This window comes from Coenobita brevimanus, chromosome 43, assembly GCF_032717465.1.
Source record: "Coenobita brevimanus isolate Jiangsu-jjx chromosome 43, ASM3271746v2, whole genome shotgun sequence".
NCBI classification, from domain to species: Eukaryota; Metazoa; Arthropoda; class Malacostraca; order Decapoda; family Coenobitidae; genus Coenobita; species Coenobita brevimanus.
Window position 1 is genome coordinate 26,793,158 of NC_136996.1, and position 22,500 is coordinate 26,815,657.

The 22,500-nt window shown below is 44.2% G+C and overlaps 1 protein-coding gene across 3 annotated transcripts in view; it reads right to left on the reverse strand.

The window, feature by feature from the left end:
* Positions 1–22,500, reverse strand: part of pico (ras-associated and pleckstrin homology domains-containing protein pico) — a 735,402-nt gene that overhangs the window by 154,842 nt on the left and 558,060 nt on the right. The window contains exon 1 of one of the 3 annotated variants that reach the window (XM_080270855.1): positions 18,381–18,756. The exons of the other annotated variants lie outside the window; for them this stretch is intronic. Coding sequence (XP_080126981.1) covers positions 18,381–18,530 — 150 coding nt within the window. The 5' untranslated portion in view covers positions 18,531–18,756. Of the gene's footprint in view, positions 1–18,380; positions 18,757–22,500 lie in introns of those variants that run through there. 3 annotated transcript variants of the gene reach the window in all.

Here is a 22,500-nt window from a genome sequence, read left to right on the forward strand (position 1 = left end):
ACACTTTGTCAAAAATTTAATGGACTTATACAGCACTTTGTTTTTAATTCTGTTTTTACTGTCTGCTTTTCTGGCCACATATTTAACTGTACTATACATAAAAACACGACTTACTATCTAACTGCTATTCATCTTGCTATTTCTTAAGTTATTCCAGTCATTATCATTATTTCCACCATATTTCCGACTAAAAACTGGGTGGGGTAGGGTCCAGAAACCTAGAAAAAGTCAATTATGGGAGAACTTTAAACACCATGGCCAGTGAAATGGGCCACACCATCATCAACACACCATTTAAGCCCCAGAGATCCTAACTCTACCTCACAGGTCTGATCACTTGCACACAGGTTTGTATTTTTTCTATATAAACGCGCTTCACTGTTTGCCATACTTTGTTACTTTGGTCATCTTTTGTTTATCTTATTTTGCTGCTGAAACTTGTATTTTTCTTAGTCATCTGCTTTTAGTATCCATCATTTCCGTCACTTTATTTTACCCTCTATGGTTTAAGGTCTACACTTCCGTCTCTGTTAAGCTTTTGTGTAAGTCTATCCATCTGCTTGCGACATCCATTTCTTATTGTAATTTTCTTTCCGCTCTAAATTTCTGTCTCTCCACACGTCTATCCATCTCTCTCTTCTTACTCTATATTTCTGTCTCTCCGTATCTCATTTTTCTTTTTACTGTACATTTCTGTCTCTCCATCTCTCACTTGTCTTTGCGCTTCACATTTCTGTCTCTCCACACGTCTATCCATCTTTCATTTTTCTTTTTACTCCACATTTCTGTCTCTCCATATCTCATTTTTCTCTCCCCTTTACGTTTTTGTCTCTTTAAACGTCTCTCCATCTCCCATTTTTCTCTCCCCTCTACATTTCTGTCTCTAAATATATCCATCTCCCATCTTACTTTTCTTTGTTATTTACATTTCTGTCTGTCTGTTTGTCTGTCTGCCTATTAGTCTGTCTCTCTGTCTGCCTATTAGTCTACCTGTTAGTCTGTCTCTCTGTCTGCCTATTAGTCTACCTGTTAGTCTGTCTCTCTGTCTGCCTATTAATCTCTCGCTGCCTATTAGTCTGTCTGTCTGTCTGCCTATTAGTCTGTCTGTCTGTCTGCCTATTAGTCTGTCTGTCTGTCTGCCTATTAGTCTGTCTGTCTGTCTATCTGTGCCTTGAATGGGGTGACATAATGACAGGTTCCGTCCACTGTGATCCTCCCTCAGCGATGTAATTTATTGGGGGCCTATGACTCACTCCCTTACCCCCCCATCACCCTCACCCTCCTCCCCTATGCCTCCCCCTCCCCTCCCCTCACCCCTCATCTACTTCTCCCCTCACCCCCTCCACTATACCTCTCATCACCTCTCCCCTCCCCTCTCCCTACACCCCACCTCCCCTCACTCACGCATGTTCTACGCCTCCCCTCACCTATGCCTCCCTCAACCCTCTCTTATATGTTCCCTTATACTTATATCATCCCTTATCTTTCCCCTGACACCGTCCTCTACACACACACACACACACACACACACACACACACACACACACACACCTCACCCCTCGTCTAAACCTTCGCTCACTTCCCCTTCATTTCCCTAAGCTCTCCCCTCCTTCCTTACACACCTCTCTCTTTCCCCTCTCCTACCTTTGACACACACACACACACACACACACACACACACACACACACACACACACACACACACACACACTAACCAAACAACAACCCATCAAAATAAACACGAGAGAGAGAGAGAGAGAGAGAGAGAGAGAGAGAGAGAGAGAGAGAGAGAGAGAGAGAGAGAGATACAACCCAAAGGTAAACAGAAAGGGGAGAAAGTGATTGGTTGTGGTTTAGCAGTCTTACTAAAAATACTGACAAATTATTTAAAGGGTGAGAGGTATATTTAAAGGGTGAGAGGTATATTAAAGGTATATTTTACAGTATATTTAAAGGGTGAGAGGTACTGTATATGAATGAGGGATAGTGAGTTGGAGGATGGAGAGTTTGATGGCAGAGGACAAAATGACAAGGAGGCGATTCGTTTGTGTCCACCCCTTCCGGTGTTAAGGCATTCGATTACAGATAAATGTCAAATTAACAGATAGATATATACAGACAGACAGACAGACAGACAGACATAAAGATAAAAATGTGGAATTATTTTATGCTATGAACTATTCTGGCAACACTCGCAATAACAAACAAACAAACAATGTAAAATAAACACATACATAAACAAATGCGAAAATCCTGAATAATTCTTTGAAACAGGGGAAGGGGGTGACTTTTATATCTAACGCAGTTTTAGACTGAAGGTGAAATTCATACATTTATATATAAGTAGTTACGATAAATAATAACAAGCGAAACAGTACATAAGATTAATGTGCGGATGCATACGGGAAATCACAAAGAAATTTTCATACGTAGAGAAAAGAGGAAATGAATGAATAAGCGATAGAAGTGAAAAGAGACGTGAATAAGGAAATGATGTGAGAAAGCAAACAACACTACTACTACTACTACTACTACTACTACTTCTAGGCCACTACTACTACTACTAATTTTTCGCGAGCACTGCCAGCCACCTCAAGACGGAACTAAATCTTGGTCACGACTAGTCAGGATTAGTCAAAATTTCTCCCGAGGTATTTTAGATTGATATTAACTTGACATTCTGACCTCCCATAATGTAAACACACCAGCATGTCGGCTTCGTAGGTGAAAATATAGCCTCCTGTGGTGTAGGGGACAGTGCAGTGGACGTGAAAGTACTGAGCAAACATGGCATGATATAATGAAGTGAAAAATGAGCCCACACTATCACCTGAGAGACTGCTTTGGCAACACTCTCCATGCTCAAGAATGTTGTAATAATCAGTATTAAACAAATTATAAAAATAAGTATAATAACAGAGATACAATGACAAAAAGAGAAAAATGTGAAAAGATACACGAGAATCCGTAGAGTTTACTTCAGAGTGGCCGGGAAAGAAAATGGGATCCTTTGTAGCTCTAGGGAACCTACGGGAAATTGAACGACGGTGAAGAAAAAGGTAACCAAACTGTGTGGGTGGATGTAACAAAAGATGCCTTGATAGTTCACGATACAGGCACCACAACTGAAGACAGACAGATTGATAGAAAGATAGATAGAGAATGAATGGTATATGGGTAGAGTCAGACGGACGAGAGAGAGAGAGAGAGAGAGAGAGAGGTGTAGGGGTTGAAAGAGGAGGGGGGGGAGTAAGCAAGAGACTGGGCAATTGACACTGATTAAGAATGTCGGGATGTTGTCAATTATTACTCTCTCTCTCTCTCTCCCTCTCTCTCTCTCTCTCTCTCTCTCTCTCTCTCTCTCTCTCTCTCATCCACCTGCTCCCCCTGTGGAATCCGGGTATTGTAATTCTAATGCTCATCTGCTAATCATGAATTCCTGTCGATTTAACGCTCTCTCTCTGTCTCTGTCTCTGTCTGTCTGTCTCTCTCTCTCTCTCTCTCCTAAATCTCCATTGAAGAAGCCTCACTTATTTAATGGAATTCCGAAGACAGACAGACAGACAGACACACAGACAGACAAGAAGACAGAGAGACAGAGGAAGAGAGAGACCAGCAAGAAATACGCCATAAATCTGAGTTTGCAAGGGATTAAATGCTTTCCGTAAATGGTTTCTTAATCCACCCACCATCCACCACCACCACCACCACCACCACTGCTATTATCTCCCTACCACTACCATCACCACCAGCACCACAACTACTACTACTACCTCCCCATCACCACCACCACCACTACCACCGACACCACCACCACTATTACTACTACTCCTACTCTTACTACTACCACCACCACCACCATTACCATCTCAGGAAACCCTCTCACAATGATGGAGACTACCCCTCCAATTCGAAAAATCCCCCTTGATCTGAATAAAATCGTCTGGAGAGAGCAAGACTATAACATTAGACATCAGAGTGACAATCTTAAACCATCTTACGCCATATCTTTATGGTGCGTTCTTAAGGTGAAAAAAATTGTGACGTTTGAGTGATGTGAGACGAGGGTGATGTTAAAAAATGATGGTGGTGTGTTTTGGGGGTGATTAATGATGAGGGGATGACGAGGGGAAGGGGAGAGAGGGGAGAAAAGAAGTGATGAGAGAGAGGGGGGAGAAAAAGGAAGAGAAAAGGAGGAGAAAAGAAACGAAGGGAGAAAAAGAACTACATAAGACGAATAAAGGGAAAAGAAGCAGGGATTGAGAAGACGAGAGGGAGGAAGGAAAGACCGGAAGAAGAAGGACGAGACAAAGACGGGAAGGAGCAAGGAAAGAGGGACTGTATGTGAAATGAGGTGGAATGAGAAAGCGAGAATGAGAAGAGAAAGTGAGTAGTAGAGAGGGAAATGACAGAAAATAGAGGGGGTGAAAATTATAAAAGAAATAGAAAAGGCAAATCAATGGAAGGAGGTGTTTGGCAGAGGACTTATAATAACACCTATCAACTGCACGCGAGGCAATAAGACAAACAATTAATTTTTCTAAGCTCCAATCTTGGCCTAGAATACGACACGCAACCGCCACGTCTACATCCAGGTCCCTAATTCACTTCTGGTCACGAAGAGAGAATGTTGATGTAAATGCGTAAAGGATGTGTTTGGCAGTGTGAAGGAAGAGGGGCAGGACGAGGAGGATGGAAGGAGGGGAGATCAGGATGGAAAAGAGAGGAGGGAATGATAGGGGTGGGGTGGAAAAAGAGGGGAAGAGAATAGGTGGGGTGGGAAAGAAAGGGAAGAGAAGGGGTGATAGGAGGGAAAAGAGGGAGGTTGGGAAATAGGGGTGAAGATGGATGACGTGGTAAGGAAATAAAAGATAGGAGAGGGACATGAGGAGGGTGAGGCGAGTGGGGTGAGGGGTGAGAGGAGGAGCGATAAGGAAGGTCAAGAGAGAAGGGAATGAGAGGGGGTGGAAAGGAGGTGGGGTGAGGGAAAGGAGGTGAGGGGTTAGGGGTTGGAAGGGGGTGGAGGTGAGGGGTAGGAAGGGGGTGAGGAGTTAGTGGTATAAGGGGGTGAGGGGTGCGGGGTGGGTGGCAGGAAGGGGGTGAAGGTTGAGGGGTGGAAGAGGGGTGAAAAGAGGGGGGTAAGGGGTAGGAACGGGGTGAGACAAGAGGGGTGGGGTGGGGGTGAAGGACGGGTGGGCTCATCATGTGACTCACCAGGACACTCACCTCACCCTCGTTTCATTTTTTACTCATCACTCACTCACGCACACACACGTATATAATATGTATGTATATATGTACGAATTTATGTATGTGTAAGTTGGTCCACATTCACTGCCCCACAGGGAATATACAGTACTTGCACTTCAGAATTTTATGTCAGACGAACTTGGTATATCAATATTATCTTTTCTTCCTTTTTCTTTGTTTTTATGAACCCCGTCTGCTGCACACTTATCACTTCTTTACACACTGTCTTGCCACATTTCTTGCTGTGTTACGCATAAAAATTACGCTAGTCAGGAGTAAAGGATTCTAGCGCGTGTCAGTGCGTCCGTGACTACCTTTCGCGTAAGATCTGTAGCGAGAAATGACACTGGGAAGAAATTAACCCCTTCAGTCCAACGACGCACTTTTGTATTAAGTTCGTGGTACCCTCAGACGATTTTATGCAACTTAGAAAAACCTGTAACAGTGAGAGAGACAGGGAGACAGGGACTCTGCTCAACTCACTCGTGAGTGAGAGACTTGTTAATATTTCCAAGACAAATAAAAATAGTCCCATACTATTCTTTACCTCTCCTGTCACTACATGACAAATGGGAAGCTACTCCAAGATATAAAAACCGCTCGTCCGTAAATCTAAAATATATATATAACTCAACCACAGTCTTTTATGACACAAAGTCATTTTATGACATTTGGTAGCAGCGAACGTATACGAACCTCGTCTACGAATCAACATTGAATTCCTACAAAATATCAAGATTGAAAACAAAAAGAATACCTCTCTCAACCAACAACACAACCAGCTCCTGACAGTATTCTCTCCAACCAGCCCCCTCCGTCTCCCAGATCATCATGCTGATGCAGAGGTGAAGGGATCACAGGACGCCTTGCAAGTAGTTTAACAAAACATTGATACGATCTTGCAATTTCTACGACGAACCAGCGAATCTACGGACATCGTCTCCCAATTAAAAGCAAATTTCTACAAAAGGAGGCGATACTCTACAAGATTAGCTTCAGTCTACAGTGAATCCCGACAAAATACAGCCTACAATGTACAAATTCATTATATACAAGGTAAAATGAACATAGTAGCTGACGCATTATCTAGGAACCCGAACACAATTCAGGTCGCGGCGTTAGATCTCAAAGGAAATATCCCAAACCACGAGGATACCGCAAAGACACAAAGTCATTCATGACATTTGGTGGTCTCGCTCTCTCTCTCCCATGTTGCTAAGCCCTTCTCCCCATTACCTGCCTGTTCTAAGGCTTGTCTCCTTCTCGACCTCTCTGTTCTATAGCTAACCTCCGTCTGCCGCTCTCTTTCCTAAATTCTGGTGTAGCAGGGGTGTGTCACGTGTGTTCCTCGTGGATGGAAAGTTCTAGCAGCCTGTGTGTATGTGTGTGTATGGTCACTAGGCGCTGTCGTGTGCCTATCAAGCATTCCTTGCGTTAAGAGTGTGTAAGCATGTCTAGCATTGCTCGATTCTTGCAGACACAATACCTTCTCATCATCTGACTCCCTGCTTCTATCTGTCTCTCTATCTATCTATTTATCTATTATGATTTGCAATTATAATATGGAGTCCCACACCCCGTCCGGTGTGAGAAGCGTCCCCCTCAGCTGAATAAAATCGTCTGAAGGTATGATGAATAAAACAAGAAAGGCAAGACCGGATTTATGAGATTAAGGGACGCATCCTGAGTGGCACAAAACTCGTAACACCGCCTCAGCAGCGATTTATTTTGCACATCAACATTCTCTTGCGCGTTTTCTTTTAGTTTTAATAACAACACATTTCAATCAATAACATACAAACGGATATTATGGAATGTTTTATTATATGTTCCTTTTTTCAGCTTTAATATCAACACTTTTGCATCAACAGCATATACGAGGCTATTATATAGGGATGATGTCCAGCATAAATCGCTAAGAAAGATGAGTTACGAAATCTCTAGAGCCACTTAGACAACGGGCTTCTTATTCAAGTACAAAAATGACGGAGCAATTTTGGCCGGGGTAGAGAGGGTGCAAGCAGGGCCAAAACTGTTCTAACTTCTAATCAACTTATATCTGACACTGTGTTCCTTAGCCACATGAACTGACACTCCCTTATACCAGAACTGACACTCACTTATACCAGATAGTATTTGGTTTGATACATTAGAGGCAGACTTGTAATTCTGAAGGGGGAAGATAAAACACACTATAGTTCTTTCACCTTAAATTGGCCCAGATATTCGTCCTTTTTTTTTTCGCCACTTATTTGGCAAAGCATGGAGGCAGAAATATACGATGCTATATCTCTACACCCTTTCCATCGCACTTCTTCGTGACTAGCATCATATTCTAGAGTTAATTTCGTACTGCAACTGTGCGTTTACGATAGGGCGATGGCAAATTTAGGCCAAGTTAGAGGGAAAGGAGTACAGAAACCAGTCTAAACAAGGGAATGCTATGCCTGTTAACCCTCCTATGCCCTGGACAACTCTAGAATGTTTCTAGCTAACTCAAGATGATTTTATTCAGCTGGGAGAGAGTCACAGGAGCCTGAGTGATAATACTAAGACCATTATCTCCTTCAACGGGTGGGACAACTCTAGCATTCCATTCCAGACGATTTTATTCAGATAGGTGACTCATAGAAGCCTGAAGCGTTAAACAGACTTAATTTACATGCGTTCACACACACACACACACACACACACACACACACACACACACACACACCAATAACCAAGTACACGCACACATATACACACAACTTCACAAACACACACAAACTAGTAAATGCACATATACAGCCATACATAAACACATTAAACAAACGACATATATAACACATTAATAAACACGGAATATAAACAACCATAAAACATTCACATACACGGGAATGTAATTTTTCAAACATAATTAGTCATACATACACAGATATTTATACACACGTACAAACATTCATACACGCATACAGAGAGAGAGAGAGAGAGAGAGAGAGAGAGAGAGAGAGAGAGAGAGCGTGGTAGCAACAGAAACAGATGGCAGGGAACAATGAGGGAAGGGGGGGGGGCGAGAGGGGAGGGGAAGAGAGGGGAGAAGGGAGAGGAGGGAGGGAGGGAAGCAAGGGGATGGGAAGGGGAGAAGGGAGAGGGGAACCAGATGATAAAACAGAAATGGAAAGGGATGTGTGTGTGTGTGTGAAGAGAGAGAGAGAGAGAGAGAGAGAGAGAGAGAGAGAGAGAGAGAGAGAGAGAGAGAGAGAGAGAGAGAGAGTGGTGATAAAGGAAAGAGGTAGAAGGGAACAGTGAAAAATTTTGGGGAAAAAAAGAGGAGGCAGGTATGAAGGAAGGGTGAGAAGGGTGAGAGAGAGTGACAGGAAATAACAGTGGGTGAGGGGAATGATGGGGGAGAGTTAGGGGAAAGGTGGGGAGGGGAAAGAGTGAGTGGGAACTGAAAGAGGGTAAGAGGAAGGGTGAGGGGAGTGAGAGGGAGGGTGAAAGAAGGGGTACAGGGAAATGAAAGAGGAAAGAGGAAGGGTGAGAGAAAGGATGAGAGGGAAGGAAAAAGGGGAAGAGGAGGGTGAGTAAGGGGATGAAGGGAAGGGAAGGGTGAAAAGGAGGAAAAAGAGTGAGGGGGCAGAACCGGAGGGGTGAGGCAGGGTGAGGGGATGGATAGGGGGAAGGATAGGGGTGATGAAGGGTTGACGGGGATGACGGGAAGGGTAAGGGGTGATGGGAAGGGTGAGGGGGTAAGGGGAAGGGTGAGGGGGTGAGGGGAAGGGTGACGGGTCGTGAGGGGAAGGGAACAAAGGCAACAGAAATATTGATGAAAATTTATTACATTTTCGAGTATATTCACTTGCTTCCTGATTGTGTGTGTGTGTGTGTGTGTGTGTGTGTGTGTGTGTGTGTGTGTGTGTGTGTGTGTGTGTGTGTGTGTGTGTGTGTGTGTGTGTGTGTGTGTGATTTACCTGTCAGCTTGACTTTGTGCCTCGGTGTACAGCATGTGTGTGAAAGCGCAGGTGCCGCGTATGTGTGCATGTGTACGCGTGTATGTATATGTACTGTATGTGTACGTGTGTGTGTATATGTCCTATTAACAATCAAAGCTATTACTGCCTTTGAAAGCTCATGGTTCGGTAGGCTTATGTGCGTATGTGTGTGCGTGCGTCCGTGTGTATGTGTGTATGTGAATAAACAAGCATTATGGCTTCCTGGTTAAGCTGGTTGCAATTGCATGACTGTGTGTGTGTGTGTGTGTGTGTGTGTGTGTGTGTGTGTGTGTGTGTGTGTGTGTGTGTGTGTGTGTGTGTGTGTGTGTGTGTGTGTGTGTGTGTGAGAGAGAGAGAGAGAGAGAGAGAGAGAGAGAGAGAGAGAGATTGTCACCAGCTGCCCATCACTGTACCGCTCCATTACCATAACAATAACATTTATCAGTACACACACACACACACACACACACACACACACACACACACACACATCAAGCTCCCCCTCTGAAAAATACTGGGCCTCCCGCTAACGTCCACCATAAATGAATTAACTCATGGCGTCAACAACAACAATAACAACAGCAATAACAAGAACAATAACAACAATAATAACAACAGCAACAATAACATCAAAAATAATAACAACAAAATAAATACTGGAACACGCATTGAAAAATCGATTACCAAAAAACACAATGAAAAAAAAAAACGTAGGAAGGACACACACACACACACACACACACACACACACACACACAACAAAAACACAGTCTCACACATAAACCCAAATACTGTACATTTACGCCTAAAAATAAGAGCAACACAAACTACAATTACATTAACCACAACCACCACCACCACCACCACCACCACAACCACAAACAAGCTACAATCACCCCGACAACACTAACCATCAATAAAACCCCTCAAACAACAGTTGTCACTATATTAACAAGCTCTCACTCTCGCCTATGACAACAGTGGCAAAAAAATAGTCACCCAGTAGCAAAACATCAATACACGCCCCCACTCACTCCGTCTCTCTCTCTCTCTCTCTCTCTCTCTCTCTCTCTCTCTCTCTCTCTCTCTCTCTCTCTCTTTATCTCTGAGGTGTGAAAGTAAAATGGGACTGAAAGGAGTGAAGTGAGGCGATAACTCAATCGAGAGAAAAAACGGCAAAAACAAGAAAAATAACAAAAAAAGAAAAGAAAGCCAGTACAACAGAGGACGAAAAGAAGAGATGAAACGGATGTGATAAAAAAGAGAAAAAAGACTGAGGATTATAAGAGAGAAGAAGAGAGAAAGAGTGACAGGTGTGGAGAAATGACACCCTTAAGAAGATGCAATGATTCACTTAAGCCATGTCACTGAGAGAGAGAGAGAGAGAGAGAGAGAGAGAGAGAGAGAGAGAGAGAGAGAGAGAGAGAGAGAGAGAGAGAGAAACCAACACATACATTACCCTTGTACCTTCCCTCTGACCTTGACCTTGACCCTGGTTCCCATACATACCTGTAAAGAGAGAGAGAAAAAAAGTCTATTTAGTATGGCCTATATATAAAAAAATCTCTCTTCGAACTTGACTAAAATCGTCTGACAGTGGCAATAATTTAACGTAAAAAGTGAAGAGAGAGTTCCCAGTAAAGAAGGAGACGCAGCACCCGTCTAACCATACAATCTCATTTTCTGTCCAGCTCCCTAATGCAAGAGTTATGCGATATTAATTGGCTTTTGTATACATATCCAGCCAAATCAGGAATTATATTACTCTTTTTTCATTCAGTGAGAGAGAGAGAGAGAGAGAGAGAGAGAGAGAGAGAGAGAGAGAGAGAGAGAGAGAGAGAGAATCATGTTTGCAATGTGTTTATATGTTCGAAACGTGTGTGTGTGTGTGTGTGTGTGTGTGTGTGTGTGTGTGTGTGTGTGTGTGTGTGTGTGTGTGTGTGTGTGTGTGTGTGTGTGTGTGTGTGTGTGTGTGTGTGTGTGTGTGTGTACCAACGAACGTACACAGATATGCATATTTGTGTGCGCAATTAAGCATGACAGTATGCGATATGACTGTAAGCATGAACTGGCATATATTAGGAATGCTATAATAGTGTGTGTGTGTGTGTGTGTGTGTGTGTGTGTGTGTGTGTGTGTGTGTGTGTGTGTGTGTGTGTGTGTGTGTGTGTGTGTGTGTGTGTGTGCGCACTAGAGCCCTACCGTGGGAACCAAGGGTCTGACGAACACACTTATTCCATATTGCCTCTCTCTCTTTCTCTCTCTCTCTCTCTCTCCTACCACCATTACCACCATCACCCTATCGCCCACCACCTCCATTACCAATACTTACTCAACCAGCACCAATCGCCCGGACCTCCTCTACCAGTATCTCTCCTACCACCACTACTACCATTCCTCCTACCACAATCCCTCCTACCACAACTACCACCATCGTTTCTAAAGTTACCACCAGCGCCGCTAAAATCCAACCTACTCTCAATGCACTTGCCACATCCACAACTACCACAACCGCAACTACCATAACTACCACGACCACCGTAATCACATTACCACAACTACAGCCACACATCTCTTAAACTACCACAAGCATCACAAACCCTACCGCTTCTACCACAACCACTACTACTACAACTACCAGAAGGGTCTGGTATGTGGTAGGGTGTTGTATAAGAAAAAACAAAAACAGCTGTATATATATGATGTAGTTTGTTTATATGTGTTTGGGGAGGGGGAGGAGGAGGGGAAGAGAAGGGAGGTGGAGGAGATGAAGAAGGAAGAGGGGAAGAGGGAGAAGGGAGTGTGAAAGAAGGATAATGTGGGAGGGAGGATAGAAAGGACGAAAGGAAGAAGGGGAGGAAAATGGAAGAATAAACGAGGAAGAAGAGGGAAGGGAGAACAGGAAGGGATGGGGGAGAACAGAGAGGAGGAAGGAGGAAGGCGAAATATGGGAAGAGAGAGACGGAAAGTAAGTAAAAAGTAGAGTATGAAAGAGAAGGGGATGGAAGAGAGATAACTGATAAAATACAGGACGAAGAACGATAAGAATGATAATGCGAATGAAATAGAAAGCAATGAGGGAGGAGAGGGGAGGGGAGGGGAGGGGAGGGGAGGGAGTAAGATGTAAACTGTAGCCACATGTGTTTTGTGTAAGACGATAGGAGGAGGGGGGAAAGAGGGCAAGGGAGAGGGGAAGGGGAGAAGAAGGGGAAGGAGAGAAGAAGAGGAAGGGGAGAAGAGGGAAGAATTAAGAGGAGAGGAAGGAGGAGTGGGAGAAAAGAGGAACAGGAATGAGAGGAAGGGGAAGGAGAAATCAAGGAAGAAGAGGGAGGGGGAGGGAAGTTGTAGTGAGAGAGACCGTGTGAGACAGAAGAAGAAAGATAAAGAAATGAGGAGAGAGGAAGAAGGAGAACAAGGAAGGGCGTTGGGAGAATGGAGGAAGAGAGAGAAGAATGGAAAGAAAGAGTAAGAGGAGAGAAGGAGAGGTGGAAAGGAAGGATGGAAGAAAGGGGAAAAGTGAGGAGAGATTGAAATGAAGGAGAAGGGGAAGGAGGAGGGAAAGAGGAAGGGAAAGGGAATTGAGAGGGGAAAGATGGGTACGAGATGAAGGGAAGGGGAATCAGAAGGGAAGAGGAAGAGGAAGGAAGAAATGAACGAAGAGAGAGAAAGGAGAGGGAAGGGTAGAAGGGGCGAAGAAGGGAAACGGTGGGGAAAAGGAGGTGGGACGAGAAGAGATGAAAAAGAGGGAAAAAATAAACGCGATGGAAGGGAAAATAGGGAAGGATGTGGAAGGGAAGAAGAGATGAACAAAGGGAAATGAAGAGAAGAGCAAGGGGACGAGAAGAGCAGAACAACAGGGAAAAGAAGAGGAAAACAATGGAAGGGAAGAAGATGAACGGAGAGAACGGAAGGAGAGGAAGAGGGAAAAGGGTAAACGGAGAGTGAAGTTGGCGAAGGAAGAGGAGAGCGAAAGAAGAAGGAAGGAAGGAGAGAGCGAAAGAAGAAGGAAGGAAGAGGAGGGAAGAGAGCAGAAGTGAGGAATGAGAGGGAAAGAGAGGAGGGGGGAGGAGGAGGGAGAAAGGGGATATGACGAGAAGTAAATATAAAAACAACACTGTGATGATGATGATGATGATGATGATGATGATAATAATAATTAATAATAATAATAATAATGGTAAATTTTCAGCACCTTCACAGTAACAAAAATAATGAATACAAGAACAGACATTCTCATCAAATACAACAACAACAACTACTACTACCACTACTACTACTACTGCTACCACTACTACTACTACTACTACTACTACTACTGCTGCTGCTACTACTACTACTACTACCACTACTACTCCTACTACTACTGCATCACCGGGCAGCTCCACCACTCGGCCATATCAGTGCCACTACGTGAAGGCCCCCCCTCTCCACCCGGGGTTAACTATTACACTCCCATTCGCCTCTAACCATTACCGCCCATTATCTTCACCATTACCACAAGGCCAGGACGCAAGGGAGGCGTTAATTACTGCCAGAATCTTCTCTTTAGTGCCTCCTCTCTCTCTCTCTCTCTCTCTCTCTCTCTAACTCTCTCTCTCTCTCTCTCTCTCTCTTCACTCTTCTCATTCTCGCATTATTTTGTCCACTACTCTCCCTCCCCCTACCACCGCACTCCTCCCTCTCTCTCTCTCTCTCTCTCTCTCTCTCTCTCTTCACTCTTCTCATTCTCGCATTATTTTGTCCACTACTCTCCCTCCCCCTACCACCGCACTCCTCTCTCTCTCTCTCTCTCTCTCTCTCTCCGTAAAACTGCCCAGTTAAGACTCTGCAAGTTCCTAATTGAATTGTCTACGAGGAAGGAAAGATGGGGACAAGGAAAGCCAATGAAGAGAAGGCAAGAGGAGGTAAGAGGAGGGAAGAGGAAGGAAGAGGAGGTAAGACGAGGCAAGAGGTGGGAAGAGGAAGCAAAAGGAGGGAAGAGGAGAGGAGAGAGAGGATAAGAGAAGAGGTAAGACAGCGGATGAGAAAAGAGGAGAGGAGAAAGAGGGTGTGAGAAGAGGAGAGGAGAGAGATGATGAGAGAAGAAGAGGTAAAAGAGAGGATACAATAAGAAATGAGACAGGCTTAGAGACGAGGAGAGGAGAGACAGAATGAGAGGATAAGAAGAGGTAAGAGAGAGGATGAGAGAAGAGAAGAGAAGAGACAGGATTAGAGAAGAGGAACGGAAACACGAGAAGAAAACAAGAGAAAAAAGGGAAAGAGAGTAGAGAGGGGAGAGCATTGACGAGAGGAAGGAAGACAGGGACAAAGAAAGCCAAAGAAGAGGAGGCAAAAGGAAGCAAAAGGAAAGAATAGCAGAGAAGAAAAGAGGAGAGGGAAATGAAACAAGAGAAAGAAGAGAGGAAAGAGGAGAAAGAAAAGACGGAGACAAGAAAAGATAATGGAAAAGAAGCAAGAGGTAAGAAGAGGAGAGAAGGGAGGAAGAGCGTAACAGTAGAGAGAAGAAGAGGGAAAAAAAGAGGAAACGAAAGGAAGAAAGGAGGGATGCGGATATGGAATGGCGATGAAGAGGAGAAAAAAGTCAAGAGGAGGGAATGGGAGAAAAAAGAAGAGGGGAGAAGAGGGAAAAGGAGAAGAGAGAGAGAAGAGAGAAGAGATGAGAAGAGAAGAAGAGAAGAGATGATAAGAAGAGAAGAGAAGAGAAGAGAAGAGAAGAGGGGGGGGAGAGAGAGAGAGAGAGACCAATGAAGATGACAGTCGCTCACGAAGGGGGGGGGGGAAGGAGAAACCACCGAAGAGGAAAAAAAATAGAAAAGAAAAATGAGGAAACTGAAAAGAAAAAGATGGAAAGGAGTGAAAAAAAGGATGTAATGAACGAATGAATGAAGCAAGAGAGGAAGGAAAGGAGGAAGGAAGAAAGGAAGGAGGGAAGGATGGAAGGAAGGAAGATGAAGGAGGCAATGAAGAAAGGTATGAACAAGAAGGAAGGAATGAAGCAAGGAATAAATATGAAAGACGGAGTGAAGTTGAAGAAAAGGATGAAAGATGAAAAAGGAAATTAGGGAGGATGGCGGAGGGAAGATGAAGGAAGGAAAGAAGGAAAATGAAGGAAGGAAAGAAGGAAGATGAAGGAAGGAACAAACCCACCACGCCTTCCCCAAATTCCTAACTTCCTCAAACATGGCTTAAGTAGACTGAAGACTGTGTTTATGTTGGTGAGAGAGAGAGAGAGAGAGAGAGAGAGAGAGAGGTGACGGAGGGCAAGAACAAAGAGTACAAAGGGGGTGCTGAGAGGGAGGGGAAGGGGAGTAAAGAGTACAATGAGGGGAACCAAAAAAAAAAAAAAAGGAGTGAAAAAGAGGGGAGAGGGAGGGTGAACTGTGTAGAGGGGATCACAGGTGTAGTGTACTTGAGTATCTAATTAGTTACACCTGGACACCATACATCCCCCTCCCCCCCCTTTCTCTCTCTACTGACCCTTCCATCTCTCTTCCTAGCCTTCACTCTCTCCTCTCTCTCCTCACATTTCCCCCTCTCTCTCCTATCTTTTTTACATTTTTTTCCTTCCTTCTTTCATTCTCTCTTACCTTTCTCAACACCTCTTCCTTTTTTTCTGTCTCCTTTCTTCACTGCTTTCTCAATCCTGTATCTCTCTTGCACTTCCCTGTCTCTCTCATTCCTGATTACTTTCCATCTTTTTAATACGCATCCCCTTTTTTTCACTCTTTTCCTCCTATTTCCCTCTTCTCTCCTTTCGTCCCTCTCTTACTCCCCTCACTCCTCTATAATTTTCCCCTCTGGCCCTTTCATTTGATCTCCCCCACTTTTTTCCCCTCCTCTCTCTCTCTCTCTCTCTCTCTCTCTCTCTCTCTCTCTCTCTCTCTCCCCTATCTCCCCCACCCAACACATCACTCCACCAAAACTTCAGCGGCATCCAATAACACCAATCGTCACAAAGAAGGAATATTAACCACCGAGTAACAAGGGCTGGTAACGAGGAGGCTAACTAGGCAATTATACTACGTCAATCGCCTTACTTAGTCAGCGAGGGCCTGTCATTAGTAGGCCAAAGCTAACGGGGACCTGTAATTAGCCACAATTGCCTCTACAATGACCACAATTATCGCTACAATATACTTAATTACCGCCACAACTACCAGATTTATTCACTACCCACAAAGACTACAACCACCACCACTACCACAACTACCAACACAACCACAACTACCCAACTACCAACACTATCACAATTACCACAACTACTAACACCACCACAGCTACCATCCGCATCACCACCACTACCACACCTACCAACACCACCACAGCTGTCATCCGCATCACCACCACCACCACCACTACCACAACTACCAACACCCACACAACTACCAGCGTTACCACCACTACCACCACAACTACTACCATCACAACAACTATGACAGGCAACAGTTCTAACATCGCCACCATAATATCACCACCATCAGCACCACAACTGCTACCACACCAACATCACAACTACCACACTACCACTACTAAAACCACCACCAAAAGTACAACTATCATCACAATCACCTTCACAACTACCACCATCACCACAATTACTCTCATCACCACAACTACCACAGTTATCATCACCATCATCTCCACAACCACCACATCAATCCTCATGACTTTCCTCTCTTCAGCTCCTCCTCTCCCTCTCTCTTCATTTCCTATACTCCTCCTTTCATTTCCTCTCTCTCTCTCTCTCTCTCTCTCTCTCTCTCTCTCTCTCTCTCTCTTCCTTCTCGCTCCCACATTTCTCTCTATTTTCGTCCTTTCCTCTCTTTTCCTCCTCCCTCTTTTCGTAATTCTTCCCCTTCACTCTGCTCATTTTCTCTTTTTTGTTCCATTTTTCCCTGCCTTTTTCTTCTATCTACTCTCTCTTTTTCTTACCCTTCTGTCCTCTCCTCTTTCTTCCTCTCTTCTCCCTTTTTCCGTTATTTCCTCTCCTTCCCCTCCCACTTCCTACTCTCTCCTCTTCTCCGCCCTTTTCATACGTCTCCTAGTCCCCCCCCCACCTCTCTCTCTCTCTCTCTCTCTCTCTCTCTCTCTCTCTCTCTCTCTCTCTCATCACCCAGCAACACCCAAGCAACCTCTGTCTTCCCTGCCTTTTGTGTGTGTGTGTGTGTGTGTGTGTGTGTGTGTGTGTGTGTGTGTGTGTGTGTGTGTGTAGAGAGAGAGAGAGAGAGAGAGAGAGAGAGAGAGAAACACCTCAAAACACCCCATCAAGGCCTTCAATCTTACCCCACTTACCCCAATCGACTCTCTCTCTCTCTCTCTCTCTCTCTCTCTCTCTTGGGGGTAGAGCCGTATTATCTTGTTCCTCGGAGGCTCCCTAACCTTTTTGCCCTAGACGAGATGTTTTAGCGTTTAGAGGTTGTAGTTTCAGTGGCTCTAGATATTTCGTAGCACCTGTTCGTTACCAATTAATTTACCTGTTTATGAAGATACAAAAATTTCGACCCCTGAAGTGGATCCAAGTCGGGCCGAAAATGTTGTAGCTTCCTAATAAACAATACTAATAACACACAATACTAAGAAATAATAATAAACAATGTCCATAACAAATACAACATCATTATGTCTGTATAAAACATGCTTATGAATTTTTTATATTGTACTTCGATATTCTCTTGTGTGTTACTTAAATATTTTCAACTGCGACTTAGTTTCCATAAATTTAGCATCAGGGAACACCAAGGTGCTCTAAGTTGAGGTGAACTGGCTAGGAAGAGTCACTGGGGAGCCTTCTTAACCCACGAGGACATGGAGTTTGGGAGTCAGGTCAGGTCATTTTAGGTTAGTTCAAAGCCAGGTCCGGTCTGGTTAGGTCATGTCAAGAAATTACATCGTAAGGTTCAGTTACGTAAGAAATATAGTTCGTTAGTTTGGGTACATCAGTAAGTTAAGTTAGGTTATGCAAGGTCAGGAAGTTAGGTGAGTTAGGTTAGGCTAGGTCAGGGGATTAGGTCAACGCAGGTGAGGGTAGTTCAGTTCAGGTAATTACAAGTAAGGTGAAGCCACCCTAACTTCAGCTCAGGTCAACTTAGGTCATGTAGGGTGAAGTCAGGTCGTACTCAAAAGCCCACCACACAACCTCGAGCCTCGCCTACTCACCTCATCCTCGTCCTCCAACAGGTCGTCCTCGGAGCAGTCGTCGTCGGAGCCCTCGCCCGGGTCGTAGTCTGAGTCGGGGAAGGTCGTGATGGGGGAGGTGACGGGGGTCGTGACGTTCCTCTCAATCACGAAGTACGGAGAGTCGTCCATCGTGGGTCGTTTTGGGTCGTCAGTTTAATTTTTCTCTTTGTTTTTAGGGTTTATTTCCCCTTATTCTTTTCTTTTTTTTTTTTTTAGTTTGTTTGCCGGTGGAATGGGTGGGTGAGGAGAGCTTATTTTTCTTTATTCTCTGTTAATGTACTGTTCTTAGGAGTAATTCTTTTATTTTTTATCTTTTTCGTTATGTTCTTCGGAGCAATGAGTGGGTGAGGAGAGAGCTGGGGGAATTTTGTTTTCTTTCCTTCCTTGCCTTTGTGTATTTTTTTACCCTCTCTTCTTTTCGTGGATTTCTCTTTTTGTTTGTCTGAACAGGATTTTCTGTCTTTTTCTTGACTTACTTATATTTTTTAATGTATTTTAAAACTAGATTTTGCGTTTTTCCCCCCTCTTCGTTTTTCTTTTTTCTTTTTTTTCGAGGGGGTGAGTAGATAGTGATGGAGTAGCTGGTGATCTTTTTAATTTTAAAAAATTTTTACGTTTTCTCTTTTTTTTATTACTATTTTTATTATTTTTCTTCCTTCCTTTCTCCTCTTCTTATTGTGTATATTGTATTAATCTCTATTGTTTTCTTCTTTATTCTATTTTTGCTCAGTTTTTGTTTCCTGTGTACCGTCCTTTGGTGTCATAATCTTGTTTCTTCCTCTCTCTTTCAATCTTGACTTCGTTGTTCTCACTTCATATCTCTTCTTTCCTCTTCTGCATTTCCTTGTTTTGTCGTCTTCCCTTCATAAAACTCCTTTCTTTCCTTCCTTCATTTCTTTCTTTTCTTTCTTATTCCTCCACTTCTCGCTTTTTTCAATCACCTCTCCTCTTTCTTCCCTCCTTCACTTCTCTCTCGTGTCTTCACCTTTCTTCTTTCTTCACCTTTTCTTGCTCCAATTATAGTTATCTCTTCCTTTAAGTTCGTTGTTTCCTTCATCCACCTATTTCCCTTCCTTCACCTAACTCCAGCTTCCTTCACCTCTCTTTTTTCTTTCCTTCCTTCCTTCACCCCTACTCTCCCCTACCCCCTCCTACACCACCTTGCTCAAGTCTGCCTCTCAAGCATCTTCAAGTTATAATTAATCTCTGAGCACTGAGAAAATGAGTCAAACCTCTCCCCTCACTTGCCTTCCTTTCTCACTCTCTTTATTTTCTCACTCTATTTTCACACACTCTATTTCCATGTCCTCCTCACCCTCTGCTGCGTAATCTGGACACACACTGCCATTTTTAGACTTTCTGAAATAACAAACTCCATAATTTGACTTTTAAAAAATCACTTTACAAAAATGTCAGATTACTTCTCTCAAAACTTTTAGTCACCTCAAAATTTTCAGTTTTTCTCATAAGTTTCGGGTATTTTTTCAAAAAGTTTTTCGACTCTTTTACAGTCCTCCTCCTCCTCTCAATTTTCAGTCCTTCAAAATCTCTTTAAATCTTTTAAACAACTTCCTCCCAAAAAAGCAAAATTCCCTCAAAATTTTCTCTTCAGTTCCATGAGAATATTTCAGTCCTTCAGAGTTTCAGAATTTTCACTTGTTTAAAATTTTCTCTCAGCTCTTCCCACGATTTTCCATCCAATTCTCGGAAAAAAAAAAAAAAATAGAGTTCAGTTCTCCTAATCCAGTCCTTCAAAATTTCCCCCAAGTGTTTATATCCCAAGGGCGAGCAGTGGAGCGTGTTCTCGTGGCTGGGGTTAAATATAGACCCTGCAATACCAAACAGAACTTGACACTCGAACAGAAATAGCTATGAGGGAGGCGAGCATTACCAGGCCATTTCCGCTTGCTCTCTCTCTCTCTCTCATCCATCCTCTCTTATCCTCCTTTCCCCTGCCCTTTCTCTCCTCTCATCCAGCCTCCTCTTTCCACTCATTTCCTTTGCTCTTCTCCCCTCTTCCCTCCTCTCGTCACCCCTTTCCAATCCTCTTCTCCCCTCCTTCTCTTCCCTCCATTATTCTCTCTCAACACCAACCCACTTCTCCCCTCATTCTCTTCTCTCCCTTTCCCTTACCTTCTTTTCCCATTCCCAGCCTTCTCCCCTTCCCATTCTTCCCCCCCCCTCCCTTCCTCTCCCATCTCATTTCTGTCCACTCCATTCCTCTCCGTACTCTCCCCTAATGCTCTCTACTCCCTTATACTCCCTACTCTCTCCTTTCACTCCTCCCTTCCTTTTCTATTCCCAGCCTCTACCCCTTTCCTACTCTTCTCCCTCCGCTCCCTTCCTCTCACTACTCTCCCCTTCCTCTCCCTACTCTCCCCTCCCCAACCCCCACCCCCAGCACCCCCATAAAACCACTTCCCCCATGTAAACAACCCATTTAAGTTCATGAGGGCTGAGTGGTAGTCGGGGGGAGCGCACTTGATGGAGTTTTGGTGGAGATGGCGTGGAGTAGTGGTGGGGAGAGAGAGAGAGAGAGAGAGACTCCAGGTGGTCACAATTCCACCTAATTTGCTACTTTTCCACTTTTTTCCTACTTCTTCACTCTTACTTCTCTGCTTTCTTAGGTCCATTCTCACATCTCCACTTCTCCACTATCAATCCTCCACTCTTCCACCCAAACCCCTCTCACCCCCTCCACACACACACTCCATCCTTCACTCTCACTCCACTACCCTAGCCCACCCACAATCCCCTAGGCGTTCATCCACCCTCCACCTGCATCCCCTACCGCTTCCTCCTCCACATCAATCATCCACTTGGGTCATCGCTGCACCAGGACATACTCTATAACGTCATCCCACTCCACCTCACAGCTCCACCGAACAACCTACCCACTTCATTCCACTCCTCCACCTTCCTTACTCAAACAGACATAGACATAGACACATACATACATACACAGATACATATATACTTACACACACACACACACACACACACACACACACACACACACACACACACACACACACACACACATTCCATCTTGTCGAATCACCACACTTATTTCTGGCATTTTAATACCATCGCCTACGCTTCACTGCACTCACCACACACACACACACACACACACACACACACACACACACACACACACACACACACAGTACAAAAGGTCAATTAACACACAAACAACTCCCTCCCTCTCTCTCTCTCTCTCTCTCTCTCTCTCTCTCTCTCTCTCTCTCTCTCTCTCTCTCTCTCTCTCTCTCTCTCTCTCAGGCAGTCAGATGCGACGTACCGGTACTGGTCATTAACGTGATTGACCCTCTGCCTCACCCTGCCCTGCCTCACCCTTTCATGCCTCACCCTGCCCTGCCTCACCCTTTCATGCCTTACCCTGCCCTGCCTCACCCTTTCATGCCTCACCCTGCCCTGCCTCACCCTTTCATGCCTCACCCTGCACTACCTCACGCTACACTACCTCATCCCTTTTTCTTTATCACTCTTGCAACCACCAGACAAATTTATTAAACTCAAAAGAATCTCTATACAGTGCGAGAGATTATGGAAAAAAAAAAAAAAATCCATCTCCAACTTATGACACCAAATTAGGAAACACAGTCATGTCTGAGGTAAACAAGGAAGGGATACTTGAATATATTTATGACCTGGTCTTTGTTGCAACTCTGAATTCTTTTTTGCAGGAAAGATTGGAGACAAGGAGAGTTTCCACTGTTTTCCTTCCTTGTCCTGTCATCCAAAACAGATAACAGCTATGCCAGTTCTCCTTCTCGTATCCGGATTTGTTTGTTTTTCTTTCTTTTAAAGATGGAGAGATTCTACTGTCGCCTACCATCCTGCAGACACTGACATATGACAGGGTACCCATCGTAAATGCCTTTTAGAATCCCACCCCAGGATTACTTTTCAGACTGACCTCAACAATAATCAGAATGGCCGGAAAAACAATGACAAATGCCTTTCACTGTACACAAGTGCCAGGTTTTACACTGCGGGTCGAAAAATAATATGTATGAATACGAGATGCACCGACACACTTAGCACACCCTCCCAGGTCAAGGACTCAAGCAAA